This window comes from Geotrypetes seraphini, chromosome 2 (genome assembly GCF_902459505.1).
Source record: "Geotrypetes seraphini chromosome 2, aGeoSer1.1, whole genome shotgun sequence".
In the NCBI taxonomy this organism is placed as follows: Eukaryota; Metazoa; Chordata; class Amphibia; order Gymnophiona; family Dermophiidae; genus Geotrypetes; species Geotrypetes seraphini.
Genome location: NC_047085.1, coordinates 74,051,795 through 74,070,229, shown reverse-complemented (window position 1 = coordinate 74,070,229; position 18,435 = coordinate 74,051,795). Strand labels below are relative to the sequence as shown.

Genomic DNA, 18,435 nt, shown 5'->3' with positions numbered 1-18,435 from the left:
TTATTAAGATTTTATTGTCGCTTATCCAATTTCTAAGCGAGATACAAATTAAAATATAATAGGGAAAATAAAAACAATCAGATTTGTTTGACAAGACCTGCCTCTAGTAAAACCATGCTATCTCGGATCATGCAGTTCATTCAGTTGGTGTCAGGTCAAAAGCGCGCTGGGACAAAGGCGCGAGCAGACAATTGAGCACAGCGCGGAGGCGCGCACTGAAGAAAATTACTGGGACCAGTGTTCCCTCTAAGCGGGCGGGTGTTGTGAGCAAACTTTTTTCACCGTGAGCCAAAAATATCGGGCGCCAGCAAGTTATGAGCCAACTCGCCCGATTCTCCTCTCGCCGCCCTGCCATCTGCCGTACGCCTCTTCCGATCGTGCGCTGTGACGAGAAACGTGTGCGCTGCGATGTAATATTTTGTGCGCCAGCGCACGCCAGCGCAGCTTAGCGGGAACACTGGTTCAAATGGTTTTATTTATTTCCCCAAATTTATTTTTGTTATACGCATTGAAAATATTTGATATTGCGTTTAAATCAAAATCTCAATAAACTTGAAACGAGTGCCCGTGAGATTGTGGGAGGGTTAAATACTCAAAACTTAGAAGTTTTTGCTACGCCAGCTTTCTGGTATCTTTACATACAGTGGCGTACCTAGCATATGTAACATCCGGGGCCCATCATTTTTTGGCACCCCCCCCCATCTGTAAGAAAAACATGATTTTTAGTAACAAACCACACGTCACACATGAGTACCTAGGAAAAGGCAGCATCTTACATATTGCAGTGAGCAGTACATCAATACACCCATTGTAAAACTAAACAAGCCAGACCAGCACAGATCAATCCTACACCGTCAATCCTAACAGAAAACCATGTCTTTCGAACACACAGAACACAGAAAACACCTTCGCCTAGTAAGGAATATGTAATCACAAACTAACCCCTCCCTCTTTTACAAAACTGTAGTGTGGATTTTAGCTACGGAGGTAACAGCTCTGATGCTCATAAAATTCTGAGCATCAGAGCTGCTACCACCAAGGCTGGTGCTAAAAACGCTTCACAGTTTTGTAAAAGGGGGGATAAAATAAAAATACATAGACAAAGGTTAAATTGAACCAGCAAGAAGCTGGACTCTGCATACAATGCTTCACAGAAACAGTGACACATGTCTCCTAAAGCAATAAATAAATAGAAATTTTTTTCTACCTTTGTCTTCTGTGGTTTCTCCTTTCCTCATCTTCTTGTAACTCTCTTCCTTCCATCCACTGTCTGCCGTCTCTCTTCCCCTATATGGCATCTTCTCTCCTTCTATGCCCCTTCCAGAAACTGTATGCCTCCCCCTTCCATCTCTCCTTTCACCCCATTGGTCTGGCATCTCTCTCCTCGCCTTCCCTCTCCCACACCTCTCCTCATAGTCTGGTATCTCCCCTTCCCTGATTCTCTGGCATCTCTCTCCTTTCCTTTTCTTCCATCTTTCGCTCCCCCTCCATGCTCTCACATCTCCCCCTTCCTTTTCCCTTAGACTGGCATACCTTCCTCCTACGCTCCAAGCCCTGGCATCTCCTTTAATTCCCTCCCTCATCTTCCTTCTCCCTCCAGCTGGGTACCGCAACACTCTTCCCTGCAGCTCTGCACTTCCCCACAATTGCCATGCTTCGGTTCCTCTTCTTCCTTCCTTCCTCCCCCCCCCCCCGCGGGACCCTGCGGCACCATCAACTCTTACTCCCTCTAATGTCGGCCCTGCAGCTCCAGACTTCCTCGCACCTTCTCCCCTCCCCCTTTGGATCGCTATTATTTTAAATGTTATAGCCGCGGAGCTGTATCCATCAGTGGAGATGTCTAACCTCGGCCTGCCCCGGAACTCTTACTGCAGCAGCCGCCCGTCTAGGCAGGAACAGGAAGTCACTGTTGCAGTAAGAGTTCCGGGGCAGGCCGAGGTTAGACATCTCCACTGATGGATACAGTTCCGCGGCTATAACATTTAAAATAATAGCGATCCAAAGGGGGAGGGGAGAAGGTGCGAGGAAGTCTGAAGCTGCAGGGCCGACATTAGAGGGAGTAAGAGTTGATGGTGCCGCAGGGTCCCGCGGGGGGGGGGGGGGAGGAAGGAAGGAAGAAGAGGAACCGAAGCATGGCAATTGTGGGGAAGTGCAATCCCCCCAATGCGTCCCCTTACCTTACCTCATCTTACCTTTGCGACGCATGTGTGCGCTGTGAAGAGAAACTTGTGCGCTGCGATGTAATATTTTGTGCGCGAGCGCAGGCCAGCGCAGCTTAGCGGGAACACTGCTGGGAACCCCCCCAGTTTACTTAATACAGATCGTGCCGCATTGTAGGGGCGTTGTGGGGGGTTTGGGGGGTTGTAACCCCCCCACATTTTACTGAAAACTTCACTTTTTCCCTGTTTTTAGGGAAAAAGTTAAGTTTACAGTAAAATGTGGGGGGTTACAACCCCCCAAACCCCCCACAACACCGGCGCGATTTGTATTAAGTAAACTGGGGGTGCTCCCCAACAAAACCCCTCGTCGGAGCCCCTAAAAACAGTAATTTTCTTCGGCGCGCACCTCCATCTTGCGCTCAGTTGTCGGCGCGGGCCTTTGTCTTCTGCGTTGTTGTCTATGAACCCATTCAGTTATAGAAACTTCACAATCCTCTGCTTAAGAAGCATTTCCATAAGTTTATTTGCCACTGAGGTCAAACTAATAGGCCCTAATTGCCAATCTCCTATTTACTTTCACTCTTGTGCAGAGGGCTCACATCCATCCTCCTTCAGGACAACTCTAGACTCTAAAGAAGCATTGAAAAGGTTAGCCAATGGAACTGCCAGAACCTCTCTGAGTTCCTTAAATAAAATACCCTTGGATGTATTCCATCAGGTCCCATTGCTTTGTCTATTTTTTAGTTTATCTAGCTCCTCATATCCATTCCCATTTGTGAAGTGTTAGTGGTGCTTGGCTGGACACACAGCTGCATGCATAAATGATAGAATCCTACAATTTACATTTGTGTTTAGCATTTTGGATGTAGGCATATACACCAACTCTGTGGCTGGCTTAAATGCTAATACACAAATTATAGGTGTATATTTTACCTGTTATAGTATTGTATACAGTAGGAAAGTAGCCAGCTAAATAATAAACCGTTATGTAACATATTCCTAGTGAAACAGCTTAGATTGCTGGGCAAATCTGAATTAAATATAACCTTGCGGGCTGTGACATTGAATCGCCTTGATTACTACAGTTCTTTATATTTGGTGTTACCCAAACAATTATTGCTATATAATTGCAATTCTATTTTATTTGGTCCACAGTGACTTGCAGCATAAAGTTAGACACTGATAAAAACAATATACATCACAGTTCAGTAATTTGGTGCAGCCCTCCTCATATGCTGAGGTCAGTCCAAAGTGCCTCTTGAAGAACACTGTCTGAGAAAGCTTGCATAGTATGTAAGATGTCATTCAGAAGAAAAGTGTCTTACCTGTGGACTAGTTGCATGTGCCCTCCCCCACTGGTTAGATATTAGATGATATTGCATCACTTTCCAGGTAATCAAGCCACAGCATGGCAGGCAAAAGGAAACTAAAAGAAAGAGCCGTGCTCTAAATAAAGCATCAATTGCTCACCACCTAGGAACAAATACAACAGCAATTAATTTAAAATCATATATGCTTACCAAGCACTGCTTTCAAAAGAACACATTTGAGTAAGCAAGCCATATGTCAGTCATAGAAATTGAAATGAAAAGAGGTCACTGGTCTACAAAAACAGTGATCTAAGGTGGAAAAATAAATGACCATAAGGGCTATAAGTGCTTACCAAATACATCGTCCAATATCTTAAGGGCTCCTTTTATGAAGGTGCGCTAGGGTTTTTAGCGCACGCACAAAATTGCCACGTGCTATAGCGCACGGTAGCCGAAAATCTACCACCTCCTAAAAAGGAGGCCGTAGTGGTTAGAGCGCTCGGGAATTTAAGGCCCTAGCGCACCTTTGTAAAAGGGGCCCTAAGTTTCAAGTTAATTTCAGTACCTCTGTTTTCTGAAACACTGGCAGTGCTGCAGATGCCATTCCCACCTTGTTGGTGATTGACGGTTGCTATAGCAACACATCTTCAGAATTAGAAAAAAAGAAACAATAGCTCGAAATATAAAACAGTTTGAGACTTCAACTTTGTTGTAAAGTTACAGAAATATCCCCAAAATGAATTAAAGCTGTCAAGTACAACTCCTGGAATTCTAGCACCCACATTTATTACTGAAAATGGCTTTGAAAGAACTCTGTGTGAAACCAGCTGTCTGTTTGTAGAGGGGCATTTTCAAAAGGACAGACATCAAGAGCAGTGACATCCCAAACAAATATCAAGGTTTCTTGTTTAACAAATGTATGATGGACAGCCATACATACACTGGAAACATCCAGTGTGAACATCCACTGTACAACTGGAATGTCCAAATTATGAATAGGAGGGAAGGGTCATGATAGCATTGTTTGAAAAAATTCACACACATCTAATCAAAGCAGAGGGGCAACCTAGTAATTAGTGCACTAGACTGTGAATCAAGGGAGACAGTTCAAATCCCACTTTCTCTTATTTTGAAATTGTGAGCCCTCCAGGAAGAGCAACATACCTACTATACCTGAATGTAGAGAATGTTGCGGGGACAAATTTTTCCCCGCGGGAACTCATTTTCTCATCCTGTCCCTACGCGTTCTCCTCATTCCTGAAAGCTCCATCCTCATCTGCACATGCCTCAAACACTTTGAAATCATAAGTGTTCGAGGCTTGTGTAGGTAAGGCAGAGCTTACAGGAATGGGGCAGGGACAGTGACAAAACTCATGGACACAGGACGGAGAAATTGAGTTCCCTTGGGGACGGGGAAAAATTTGTCCCCGTGTCATTCTTTACCTGAATGTACACCACTTCTATAGCCTTTAGGTACAGTAGATATTTTTCTATTTCTGGGAGGATCAAAATTTAAAAATAAATGCATTAATTAATTTTAAAAAGAGCTGAATTGGGATTTGAACCTGGGTTCCTTGTTCTACACTAAGATACTTCTTAGACTTGCTTCCTGCTTTTAAGAATGCCCATAATACCTGAAGTTGTCATAAGCCTGGTATCCCCATTTTGGTTTCACTTTCAGAGCATAGGGATGGGGACTGGAGCTATTAGGCAGTGAATTGCAAACTGTGTGCCGCAGTGAGATTTGAAGTGTGCCTTGCAACGCCAGCAAGAAGGAGAGGTGCCAACTGACTGCCTACAGAATGTGCCTCTTGTGGAGAGGCACGTCCTGTAATCAGCCTGGACTGGTACCTCTACTCCTCTCTGTGCCTCTCCTGTTGTTGATTTCCCCCCCCCCCCCCCCCCCGCTGGCTCAAGGCCCCATATGCCGGGACTTCACACATGCACAGACATCGACATAGCTCTGCTGACATAGAAGAGGTGGGAAAGCTAGTAGCTGCTGGAAGCCTGATTAAAAATATTGCATCCCCAACCCTGAAGAAGTGGTTGAAACACGTTGGGAGGGGTGTCGCTGCAAGAAAAGCTAAGTTAGTTATAAAAATAAGAATGCAGAAATAATTAGAATGCTATTTACATAAAAAATAAATATCTTTTGAAAAATGATGAAGATTGTGGCCATTTGAGTTGTTTGGCAATCTGAGGATCCCCGTGAGAAAAGCGCATATACTATGCACGTGAGATAACCAAGCATATTATATAAGCACCTAGAAAGATATAAAGAAAAAAATGTTAATCTGCTACAAAGAAAAAACAGTGCTTTTTATGTTTGAATAGCCCATGCTATTTGGACATACTGCAGTGTTGGATGGCCCTTTTCTGCCTTTCTAAAATTGGTACTTGGATATTTCAAGAACATGGATGTTCATTTTGGCCTTTTGAGATGTCCAAAATAAGCGTTTTAGAGACATAGTCACATAAATGCTCCAAAATTGATCCAATTTGAACTGTTAAAATAAATAAATAGATAGATAGATATCTAACTTATGGTTAAAAAGAAATACTTATTCACATGCTTTTTTCAAAAAGTTCTTCAGTGGTAATCTCTGATATATATTCAGTTTCTAGGAAATACCCAAAACAATACATCGTTCGTTATGCTATCAATAACATATAATTTCCATGTCTTCTAAACTGCTCTTGTCACGTGGCAGTGGCTCTCTCTTATACACATACTAGTCTTATAGCCCGTTACATTAACGGGTGCTAGAATATATGTGTGTGTGTCTCTCTTTATTTCTTTCTCTCTCTCTCTCTCTCCTTAGCCGCTTTCTTTCTTTCTGTCTTTCTTTTTCCTTGGCTGTCCATCACCACCCCTTGCCTGCTCCCCCTGTCCATTGTCCCTTCCTTTTACCTCCCCTGTGTCCACCACCACCCCTTCACAGCTCTCCTTATGCAGCAGCAGCCCTTCTCCCTTTGTTTTACCTCCCCCCTGTCCAGCAGCACCTTCCTTCTCCCCCTGTCCAACATTAGGGCTCCGTTCCTTTTTCTTCACCCCCTCTGTCCATCAGCACCTCTTTCCTTCTCCCCCTGTCCAGCAGTAGGCGTCCCTTCCTTTTTCTCCCCCCCCCTCCTCCTTCTTATCCCTATGATACACTTACCTTGCTCTGCACCTGATCAGAGGTTCCCGACGGCCGCCCAGTTGCACCCATTGGAAAAGTTCCCTCTGCGGCATCCCGCACCCCTCCTGATGCGACTCCCGCTGTCTTTCTTTCTTTCTGTCTGTCTCTGTCCCTGGCTCCCTTTGTCTGTTTGTCTTTCTGTATATCTCCCTGCCCCTGTATCTCTCTTCTTTTCTTTCTGTCTCGCTTCCTCCCTCTGTCTGTCTGTCCGAAGCAGCATTCCCTCCCCCTCCATTTCCCTCCCCCCACACCAGTTCCCTGTGCACCTGCCCCTGTGTCTTTGTTCTTGGCTTTCTGTCTCCCTTCCTCCCTCTGTCTGTCTGTCCGAAGCAGCATTCCCTTCCCCTCTATTTCCCTCCCCCTTCCATTTCCCTCTCCCCGCACCAGTTCCCTGTGCACCTGCCCCTGTGTCTTTCTTCTTGTCTTTCTGTCTCCCTTCCTCCCTCTGTCTGTCCAAAGCAGCATTCCCTCCCCCTTCCATTTCCCTCCCCCCACACCAGTTCCCTGTGAGGCAGCATTAGCGTTTCCTCTACCCCCTTTCCCTTCCCACAGTCGCGACTACAAACGCGGGCCCGAGTCCTTTGCCGCCCCCCCTTCCCTTCCCGCGGGCCCGACTACACATGGCGATTCAAGCAGCGTGTGTAGCAGTGTTCACACGCTGCTTCGGGTCCTTCTAGTGGCCTGATTTACTCTGGCACGTCCGGAGCAAATCAGGGCAGTAGAAGGGCCTGAAGCAGCGTGTGAAGACTGTTGCACACGCTGCTTAAATCGCCAGTCGGGCCCGCGGGAAGGGAAGGGGGGGCGGCAAATGACGGGTCCGGGCAGCGGAAAGTTGCTGGGCTCCTTGGTGGGGGCGCTGAGTGGCCGCGATCCCTCTCCTCCCAGACCCCCCCCCCTCCAGTCCTGTCTCGGTCCCACTAAACCGGCTGGCAATAACGAAGCCAGACATCACAGGGGCTTTCCCTCTTGCTAAATCGCTATAGGCTCTGCCGGTCTCGATCCTGCCCCTCAAAATCAGGAAGTAACTTCAGAGATGGGCAGGATTAAGACCAGCAGAGCCTTTAGCAATTTGGCAAAAGGGAAGAACCCATGGCATCTGGCTTTGTTATTGCCAGCCGGTTTAACAGGGTCAGGACTGAAGGCAGGAGTGCTCACAATCCGGATGTGCCACAGGACTCGGCGTTCACTCCCTCTGTGACGGTTCGTCTTCTGCCAGTGACGTACTAAGCGCGCATGAGCAGTCGTGCGGCCACACCACTACAGAAAAGGGATCAGGGAACACGGGTCGCTAGTGCGCATGCGCGAGCTAGCATTTTATTATTTAAGATAAGCACAGCTCCTGAAGATGCCACTTGGCAAAACAGAGTCCTGTGTCGGGCTGAATGCTTTGCTTTCTGAATGCTTGGTCTTCCGAAGTGACGGACAACTGGGCTGAACGCTTTGTTTTTTGAAGTGTTGAACAATTGAGAAGAAAGGGCTGAGCCCTGTGTTCTAAAGTGATGGACAATTGAAAAAAAAGAGGGGAACAGCAATTGGTGATTGAAGAGTTGGTATATATCTGTCTGGTTGTTGAGTAACTTTTAGTCTGATTCCCCTCGAATAACATAAATGATCATTGAACTATAATTCATCATTAGATAATTGCGATCACATTGACTGCAGCTCTATTTATGAGAACACAATATGCTGTTATCGGTCGGTGGGTGGGTGAGTGATTGTATGTATGTATGAATGGGAATGGTGTGTGAGCCAGTTAATGGGGGAAAGATTCATCAATTGTGAAATATTTATAGATGATATTTATGACTTGTGAAAATTTTTGTACTATTTATACTTGACTAATCTTTAAGCCCATTACATTATTGGGTGCTAGAATAGATGTCTGTCTTTCTCTCTCTCTCCTTGGCTTCTTTCTCTCTCTCTCTCTCTCTCTCCCCTTGGCTTCTTTCTCTTGCTTTCTTTCTCTTTCTTTCTCTCTCTCTTTCTTTCTCTGGCCACCACCACCCCTTGCCTGCTCCCCCTGTCCAGCAGCAGCCCTTCTCCCTTCCTTTTACCTCCCCTGTGTCCAGCAGCACCTCTTCCCTGCTCCCCCCCCTGCCCAGCAGTAGGCCTTCTCCCTTCCTTTTACCTCCCCCTGTCCAGCAGCACCTCTTCCCTGCTCCCCCTGTCCAGCAGTAGGCCTTCTCCCTTCCTTTTACCTCCCCCATGTCCAGCAGTACCCCTTCTCCTTTCCCTGCTATCCTGTCCAGCATCCGCTAGCCCGGGCAGCCTTGGGTCTTTTGCTAGGCCGGCTGGCCTAGCAAATGCCCTGTGGCTGCTGCATTTGCTGGTCCGGGGGTGAGAAGAGGCGTACTGGCAGCGCAGGAGTCAAACTGCCACCGCCGCTGAAATTGCTGCACGCACCGCAAGAATACGGCCACGGAAGAACACATCACGTTGGCAGGGATCACGGCCTCCTAAGTGCACATGCACGCTTAGGGTTTTATTATAGAGGATATTGGATGGTTTACAGTATTTACATAGTTAAAATAATTAAAAGAAAAAATGATTTAATAAACAAAGAATAGCTGATTTAATTGTTGCAGTAATTTAACAGGCAGCTATTTAAGTAGAATATTCCTAAGCTATATTTTTAGGTTCTTATACACGTGGAGGGGCATAATAAAAAAAAACGTCTAAGACCCCTTTTGGCCTAAGTCCTTAAACGTTCAAAGCAGAAGCAGGGAAAGTGTCCATAACCAAAACAAACGTTCTTGTAGGGGGGGGGTCGCCGGGGCCAGGAGAGCTTGGGCTCTCTCCTGGCCCGTTCCTTTCGGAGGGGGAGGTCGCCGGGGCCAGGAGGGCTTGGGATCCCTCCTGGCCTGCTTGTACTCGGCAGGGGGGGGTAAGATCGCCGGTGCAAGAGGGCTTGGGCTCCCTCTTGCCCCGATGTTGTATGTGTGTGGGGGGGTGATGCACCGCGGCAGTTCAGATAGAGGAGTGATGGCATCGCGGTACGGGAGATGAGGCATCTCTCCTGCCGCGATGGTTGCGGTGGGTCGGTTGCCGGGCCACTGAACTGATGGCGCCAGCGGCCATCAGCTCAGCGGCCCCTTTTTGGCACTTAGACCTGGTTTGACTTCGTCTAAGTCAAAAAGGTCTAAGTGCCGACTAGGCAACCTGTAAATGTTTTGGTTATACCTGTTGAACGCCTAGGTGTAGGTCGGCCCACCTCTCGCCCACTGCCCGCCCTTTCCCCTCCTCTAAACACACCTCTTTTTTCTCTGTGCGTCTAGAGGCAGGGGAAAGGCCTAAGCTGTTTTTAAATACGTCTAAAAACCAGCTTTGGTTATGGGTACTTGGATGATCAGGCTTTTTGACCGTTCAAGTAGCCATTTAGGACACTTTTTAGACTTTTTTTTTTTATTATGAACCCCATATGGTATAAGAAATCTGGTTACAAAATTATGCATATTGTAGACTTCAGTTTTATCCCTGATGACATCCTAAATTAGTGAAATGTGGCCGTGCTGGGTTTTACTATGGACCTTTTGCTTCTCCTTTGTTTCCTTATTCCTAATATGCATGAGAGATTTGCATCATATTGCTTCCACTAATGGGCAGGCTGGGAGCTAGATGCACTAAAGTCAGTGATCGTCGTTAAACCAGTTTTGACTGGTTTATCAACGGTCACATTTGCTGACCCCGGTGCAGAAAATGGCTCAGCGCATGGTTTTCTGCACGATTGCTCATTCTCTGATCTGACCATGCAAATAATCTCATTAATATTGAAAAGCCATGTAAGCTAGTAGAGCGATTGATGCTCTAACATGGCTTCCCGATGCACAAAAAAAATGATCATTTTTAGCGATCCAAAAAAAGCGACTGGTCAAGACTAGCCACTTACCTGTCCCACCAAAACACAAATATTTATAACATGCCAACCCTTTTTTTAAAATGGGCACAGATGTTGCGTGTGTTATACATGCACAGTATCTGCCTCATTGAAAACCCCCCCCCCCACACACACCGATGATGGCCCTCCTCTATATCCTCTGACGAACCAGCACTGGGGTGTGATCCCCCCTGCACCAGTGAAAATCAGCAGGAAGGATACCCACTCCCTCTGGCTATGCTGATACCCCCTCCATGAGAAAAAACTGGCAGGAAGGATGCCCACTTCCTCTTGCCAATGGAGGCTCGTGCCAGGCGCCATCCCCCTGAACCATCTCCTACCATCCCCCACCCCCCAAAAAGGCAGGAGATGCCCACTCCCTCCTTCCATTGGATGCGCCCACAAACCTCCCCATTCCCTGAACCACCCTCCCAATACCTTTGTCTGAAGTGAGCAGAAGGAAGGCTTGGTTCCTCCAGCTCTGAGGCCCGCCAAACCAAGATGCTGGGCCTTCCCCCTCCTTGGTGCATCATGTGATACACGGGGAGGGGCCTAAGGCCCTGGTAGGCTCAGATGTCTAAGGCTGAGAGGAGGGGATGGTTCACAGGGGGGCCCTCTGTTGGCAAGGAGGGAGTGGACATTCCTCCTGCCGCTTTCACTATCGGGGGGAAGAGGGGGATTCGGTCCCCAGTGCCAGTTCATCGGGGGATGTCGGGGGGAGGGGTGGGGGAAGAAGGGAAGGACTTTTTCTTTCAATGAGAGATATATTGTGGGTGTGTTACACACGCACAAACATCTTGTCCATTAAAAGGAAAAAAGTCTCAGTCAGTCTTCCACCCCAGAACAGGAAGTTGACGGCTGTGCACAGGTGGCCTGTAGACCTGTGACAGCTCTGGCACACCTAGGCTCCCTGCACATGGGGTGGAATGCCCCTCCTCCCATGGTATGCCACTGTTAAAGTGAAATTTTCTCTTGCCTCTATTGCTTGAGCTTGAGGATTTGCCACTTTTCTGTTTTCTCATACTTATGGCACACTCTCTGATTTTTCTCCTTTGCATCATTGCCTCCAGGTTCATTCTCTCCCCAGCTCATTCTCACTTGTTTAACTTACGGTTTCTTTTTCTTCTTATCTGTGATCTGTCTTTTTCAAAGTCAAGAACAGGTACTTTTCAGACGCTCTTAAGCTTATGGTGTACAGCAGTGGTCTCAAACTCAAACCCTTTGCAGGGTCACATTTTGGATTTGTAGGTACTTGGAGGGCCGCAGAAAATATAGTTAATGTCTTATTAAAGAAATGACAACTTTGCACGAGGTAAAACTCGTTATAGTTTTTCACTTTCTGCATGTTACACTGCTTTCAGCTGTGTATAGCTGAAATTATCAGAAGCAATTAAGGAAACATTTATAAACTAAAGAATTTTACCTCATGCAAAACTAAAATATCAACTACAAGAGACAAGATTTTGGTGTAGTCCTCTAGGCTTTTTTGTAGAGGGGAGAATCAATATCCAACTTGTGCCTGGAAAGCTTATGCCTTAAGTGTCCGGTGGTCACGTCCGCAACTGCCTTCAGCTCTCACTGCCTCCAGGACTGGACCCAACTGCCATCTTACATCAAGCAGTCACCGCTAGGAGAGGTACCGAATTTCGTGAGAGTTCACAAGATTACCTACACACACACAAACTGCACTGCCTTCAATGGTTACCTTACGTTCTGGAATGTTGTCCACCTTACGTTCTGGAATGTTGTCCGCCTCACTGCTGTAACCTCACGCAAGCGCTTTCCTGCGTCTGTATGCGATTATCCTCTTCACTGTACCTCACAATCGCATACAGATGCAGGAAAGCGCTTGCGTGAGGTTACAGCAGTGAGGCGGGCAACGTTCCAGAACAATGGTAGCATACCGAGGGCCTCAAAATAGTACCTTGCGGGCCACAAGTTTGAAACCACTAGTATACAGCAATGTGTCAAAGCAATGAAGAAAATCAAAAGAAACATTTCTTCTTTCAAAATTCATTTGCTCCCTATGGGGGTAATTGTGAGCTCAGAAAGCATAGCACCTATTTTTAGTTGATAAGATATTCCTGAGAGCAAAGACTGGAGGAAAAATTAGCATATAGATGCACATGTTTATAATACATGCCTATGCACTGATTACCAGCAAATCTATGCTCAAGTATGGGTGTACCTTTTGTACAGGAGCTTTCAACAGCCTCTTTAGGCATATAGACCCATAAGATGCCTTTTATAGAAAAAGCACAAGATATGCATTTGTGGACATCTAGTTATAAAATTACCCTATGTGTCACTTAAAAAAAACAAAAAAAACTAAGCACATTCTCTGGGAGCATTCTGATATCCTATTTTGATATTAACTGTTCATTTCAAGGCTCTAAACTGTTTTAAGATCTTTGTATCAAACACCTCCAGTGCCTCATGCATGCTGGCTGCTGACAGTCTTCCTCAATTTCATTTGTAGGGAATGTTTGGAATGCTTTTGTAGCAGAACCCTTAGGGTGATTCCCCATAGTTGAGGTGCTATAGATTTGTAGTAACATCAGCTAATGCAACTGAACTGCTACAGATCCTAATGCAGGGATACAGCTTTCTCCTTTTCTTATCTTGAAAATAACTCTAGTCTCATTACTTTATAAAATCTATTTACGATATATCCTGTCTAATTGTGTGTTTTAAACTTGTATTATAGTATGCTGCTGAGGATGGGCTTGTACCCACACAAGACCAGGCCAGAACATTGCTCTCCCATCCTAAAGAATGGGTTTGTATATAAAGACCCTCAACAGGGAGACTTTCTGTGGAGAAAATGGTAAGGCTCAGATGAGGTCATATATAGTGATGGGCAAAATGTTGTGTGTTAATTTCAAGTGTTCATGAGATATTAATTGATGGTTCTCCATGAACATGCTAAGAATGGAGTCACGGGTTAGGTCGGTTTGTTTTGGCTGATGTCATCCCAGGTCACTGGGTCTGGCTTGACAGCTCTTCTCAAAAGCTCAGAAGCCCTTGTGAGTATGTATGGGAGCTCCTGCACTGCTATCAGTTATCTTCTTTCTTCAGTTTGTATAATCTGCCAGATCCAACTGATGCGCACTACAGCTCTTACAAAAATAAACTAGAGTGAAAAAATATATGCTATAATGGTGGTTTCCTTTCAGGCCAGTCTCAGATACTTGTGGTTTTCTGAGGACAAGCAGGGGGGGGGTCTCTGTTTATATTTGAGTCATCCAGCTGTGCACCCCCCCTTGCCCCCACCCAGACCCATTGCAGGCTTCCCTGCTTCTCTGAGTTCTGGTGGTCTAGGGGTGAGCCAGAATAGGAGCAACCCCTCCTGTCTTGGCCTGGCTGGCTCTGCACCACCCCACCTCCCTCCCAACTCCCAGACCCTGCAAAGTCCTACATTGCATGCCTTCGTAGTCCAGTGGTGAACCAGGACAGGAGCAATCCTCCTATTCTCCTGCCCTGGTTCACTGCTGGATCACCAGGGCAAGCAAGGTATCCCTTTGCAGATGTGGGTGCATACTTCGCACATGCAGGTGCCTTGCTGTCTGTAGTCAGCTCATGGTACCATCAGTTCTAAGTTTTCTGCGGAACCAAAATGCTGTCTTCAGTATCTCCATAGCGTGTCAAACTTTGAACTTTTTTTTTTTTTTTTTTTTTGTGCCTTCCCAATATTTTCTTCTTTTCTTCATTCTAAATTTTTATTGTTTTTCAATATTTTCTTTGGGTTTGAATAAATTCTGTCAATTTTTGGCCTGCAAGCCACTTCGAGGCCATTTTTCAGGGAGTGTTGATGTTTTTTTTGTAATTATATCTCAAGCTCTCCAGGCTATTGAGCCTTTTGTCTTGATGTCGGCCATTTTCCCCTCCATGTCAGAGGATGCCAAAAGGACCCATAATTGGTGTGTTCATTGTCTAGGTCCTGAACATTGGGCTACTCATTCTGCTTATGCAAAAGAGGTCGCTGAAACTCTGCTTATGCAAAAGAGGTCACTGAAAGCCTGACAAATCCAATGTGATAAACTTTTCAGTTTGGCATCAGCATTACACTTGGCAGGAGATTCAGGGCCTGATGTTCAACCTGCACCATCATCGGTATCGACATCCCATTCACTGACACCATAAAGAGAGCGTTGAGCTCTCTTCAGAGAGAAAACACTTTCCCTTGTCTTCATCTTTGCCTCATGCATCGAGGAAAGCTTCACGTAAGAAGGCTAAGAAGCATAAAGATACCTCCCCTTCTAGGTTTGGCACGGCATGTTCCTGGACATCCCCTTCTTGACATTTAGTAAGCATTGACGCACTATGGATTGCTCTCCATCACTGTAGAGCATGTCTTCTCCCATGCCCAGATGCCAACTCTCCAGGAGGAGATTTGAGCTATGCTTAAACAAGAGTTTTTGGGACTACTTCAGATGAAGTCTTCATAGTCTTTAAAGATGTCTATGCCTGTCTCAGACCACTGTAAGTATATATTGAGGCATCAATCGAGAATGAGGTCACACACCCGCTTGATGTTGATCATTGTGGTTGGCACAGACCCATTCCATATATGCGTTGTCTTTGGCAGAGGAGTTTCCTCCTGGGCCAGAGCATTGACCCCTGCCTTGACCCTCTTTGCTTCTCTTGATGCACACCCCCTGTTTCACCTAGGAGAGAGTATTTTGAGGAGTTTGACTCTATCTTCAACCACTCTGATGAGGATCTCCCAGACTTCTCAGAAAAAATCATATGGCATATCTTCTGATCTTTCTTCACCTCAAAGACATAAGTAAGTCTGTGCCAGAAAGTATATCTTTTACTGACTTTGTCAGAAAAATAGGCCAGGCTTTACCCATTAAAATGGAGACAGAGGAAGAAACACATTTTGAGCTTTTTGAGCTTCTTGTCTATGAATCACCTCCAAATGACTATCAAAGTGCCTTTAAATAGCCATGAGACCCTATGTAACAACTGGGAGACCCCTCTCTATCAGTTCAGATAGCACCTAAAAAATTGGCACAATGTATAAGATACAGAAGTGTCCAGGATTTGAGAAAACACAATTTCAACATCATTCTCTAGTTGTGGAATCAGCTTTAAAACATTCATGCAGTTCAAGATCTTGCATTTCTGCTCCTCCAGGAAGGGAAGCCAGAACATTAGACTCCTTTGATTATTGTATTTTTCAGTCATGTGTGCTCAAAATAGAATCTTGGATTACCAATTCTATACTTTCATTTAAAGTTCTTAACTTCTAGCCTTTGTGGATTTCCTTCCACAAGAGAACCTAAAAGAATTCCAACAATTGTGGAAAACTTGTTCACTACAAGGAAGTTACTGGCTAGAGGCATTTTTGATGCATTTCATGTTTTTTCTCAAGCATCTGCAATGGTGATGTGCTGCTTATTTTGGCATAGAGTCTCTGATCTTGAGGGTTCTGTACAGGAGCACCTTTCTGATGATCTTGCAAAGGTGGGGATCTGTTTGGAGATAAGCTTTGAGAGGTGGCTGATAATTGTGTTAAAAAAAAAAAGACACCATGGCTACAAACCTCTACATTTTCTTCTTACAGAAGATATTCTGCTCCATCCAGACATTCTTAGTATTATAATATGAAACATCATTACAATTAGCCATCTTCATCTTCTAGGCCTGCTAATCAGTGCTCTCATGCAAAGCAGCAAAAGACACAAATCATAAGCTCATCCTCAATCCAAACAAATCTTCCTTTTGACTCTTCTAGAGAACATTGCTAACATCTTCCTGAATCTACTTCCCAGTCTCCCCATAGGAGGCTTTTTCTCTTTCACCGACATTGGAACTCTGTCACAACAGGAAAGTGGGTGTTTCTAGTCATCACTCAGGGCTATGTCCTACATTGGATCAAGCAACTTCTAAACCACCAACTCCCTCCAGAAGACCTTTCACCAAGAACTCTCGGTCCTTCTGCAGCAAAATTCAATAGAGCCTGTTCCTCTGCAGGAGAAAGGCCATGAGTTATACTCAAAATATTTCCTGATACCAAAAATGACCAGAGTCTTTCAACCCATTCTAGACTTCTGAGGCCTGAACCAAATACTTGATGGAGAAATTTCACATGGTCTCTCTGGGAACCCTCCTACCCCTACTGGAGAAGAGAGATTGGCTTTGTTCTCTAGATCTAAAAGAAGCATACACTCGCATTTCCATCCTACCTGTGCACAAGTAACTCTACTTCTGCACAGGAGCTCTGAATTTCCAATACAGTTTTGCCATTTCGATTTTACCTCTGTTCCTCATGTCTTTATGAAGTGCTTAGTAGTAGTGGTGGCAACCCTTTGCACATGGGGGATTTCATGTTTTTCCCTGCTTAGGCAACTGGTTTATCAAGGCCTCATTGCAAACAGCTCAGATTGCCATCAATTTAACAGTTCATCTCTTTGTATTTTGCAAATTTACCGTCAACTACAAAAAGAATCATCTACATCATCTCAAAACTTTAGAGTTCATAGGAGCTCTCGTAGCCACATGGCATTAACAGTTTGTGACCCCATTCACACACCTTCACTTCAGGATCCCACAGTGGACTCTTGTCCTAGGCAATGGGATCCCTTTCAGTTTCAATACATGGACCCTTGAATCTATCATTCTGTCCAGTGGTAAATGTTAACAATCTTACTCAGGGTCTGCCTTTCCCTGCCCCCTTGACATCAAAAGCTCCTAACCACATATGCTTCATTGCTAGGCTGGGAAGCTCTACACACTCGGGGAGTGTGGCCTCCTCACGAACAAAGCCTCCATATCAGTCTTGGATTACAAACAATAAGAAACACTCTCAAGACATTTCAGCACCATCTACATCAGTGTTCTTCAACCTTTTTATATCTATGGACCGGTGGAAATAAAAGAAATATTTTGTGGACTGGCAAACTACTAAGACTGAAATAAAAAAAACTATTTCCACCACGTCCCTGCGAGCTCAATCCCCGCAAACCATCTGATCCCATCCACACAAGCCTCAAATAGTTATGATTTTATATTGAACGCATTTTATTAAAGTATAAAAAGAAACAATATTCTGTACAGTTGTAATTTTATAAATACAAATAATACAGAGCAAGGATCAACAAAACGCTTGTCTCCCCTCTCCTTCACATATATCCCTTCTACTATCAAGATAACTGAATAAACCAAATTATTATAGAATACTACACATAAATATCATGCTAACAGATACCGCAGTCACACATGACAGGAATAGTGTTAGGGGAGTGCAACTAGGGTAACTGCCCCCTGGTCAGAGAGAGTCCTAAGCCAGCTGGAAGATAAAGAAGCACTGCTTGGGCTTTGCAGTCCCCAGTTATGTTTGTCTAACACCAGCTCTAGCAGGATACATATTTCAAATCTGATATATTCTAATCACAAAATAGAAATAAAATTATTTTTTTCTACCCTTTGTTGTCTCTGGTTTCTGCTTTCATCTTCTTTTCACTCCCTTCCAGCGTCTGTCCTCTGTCACTTCAATCCAGCATCTTCCCCTTCCACCTACTGTCTACCCTCTCCCCCTTCCATATGGTATCTGCCTTCTTTCTATGCCCCTCTCTCCTTTCCATCCAGCCTGCACCCCCTCCCTCCTTTTTATATGATTCATTCCAGCTTCACTGCTCTCTTTATTTTTTTCTCTCCTACCAGATCTTCATTTTTTTCTCTCCTACCAGATCTAGCATCTTTGTCCCTCTCTCCTTATTTCTCTGCTGACCCCCTTCCCAGCATTAGTCTCTCTCTAATTTCTCATTCTTCTGTCTCTCCCCTTTCCCTCATCTTATCTCTCCATTCCAGTCTGACCCCTTGCCTTCCTCTAAATCGTTCTGCCAGTTGTTTCCTTCTTTTTCTTCCTCCCCTGTCTAGCAGTACCCCTTCTCCCTTCCCTCTCC

At 45.2% G+C, this 18,435-nt stretch overlaps 1 protein-coding gene across 3 annotated transcripts in view; it reads left to right on the top strand.

Annotated features, from left to right (window-relative positions):
- The window catches only part of ESRP1 (epithelial splicing regulatory protein 1), a 181,037-nt gene that overhangs the window by 157,130 nt on the left and 5,472 nt on the right, over positions 1-18,435 (top strand). For all 3 annotated transcript variants that reach the window (XM_033934758.1, XM_033934757.1, XM_033934756.1), the window contains one exon: positions 13,230-13,349. In XM_033934758.1, coding sequence (XP_033790649.1) covers positions 13,230-13,313 — 84 coding nt within the window. In that variant the 3' untranslated portion in view covers positions 13,314-13,349. The remainder of the gene's footprint in view (positions 1-13,229; positions 13,350-18,435) is intronic.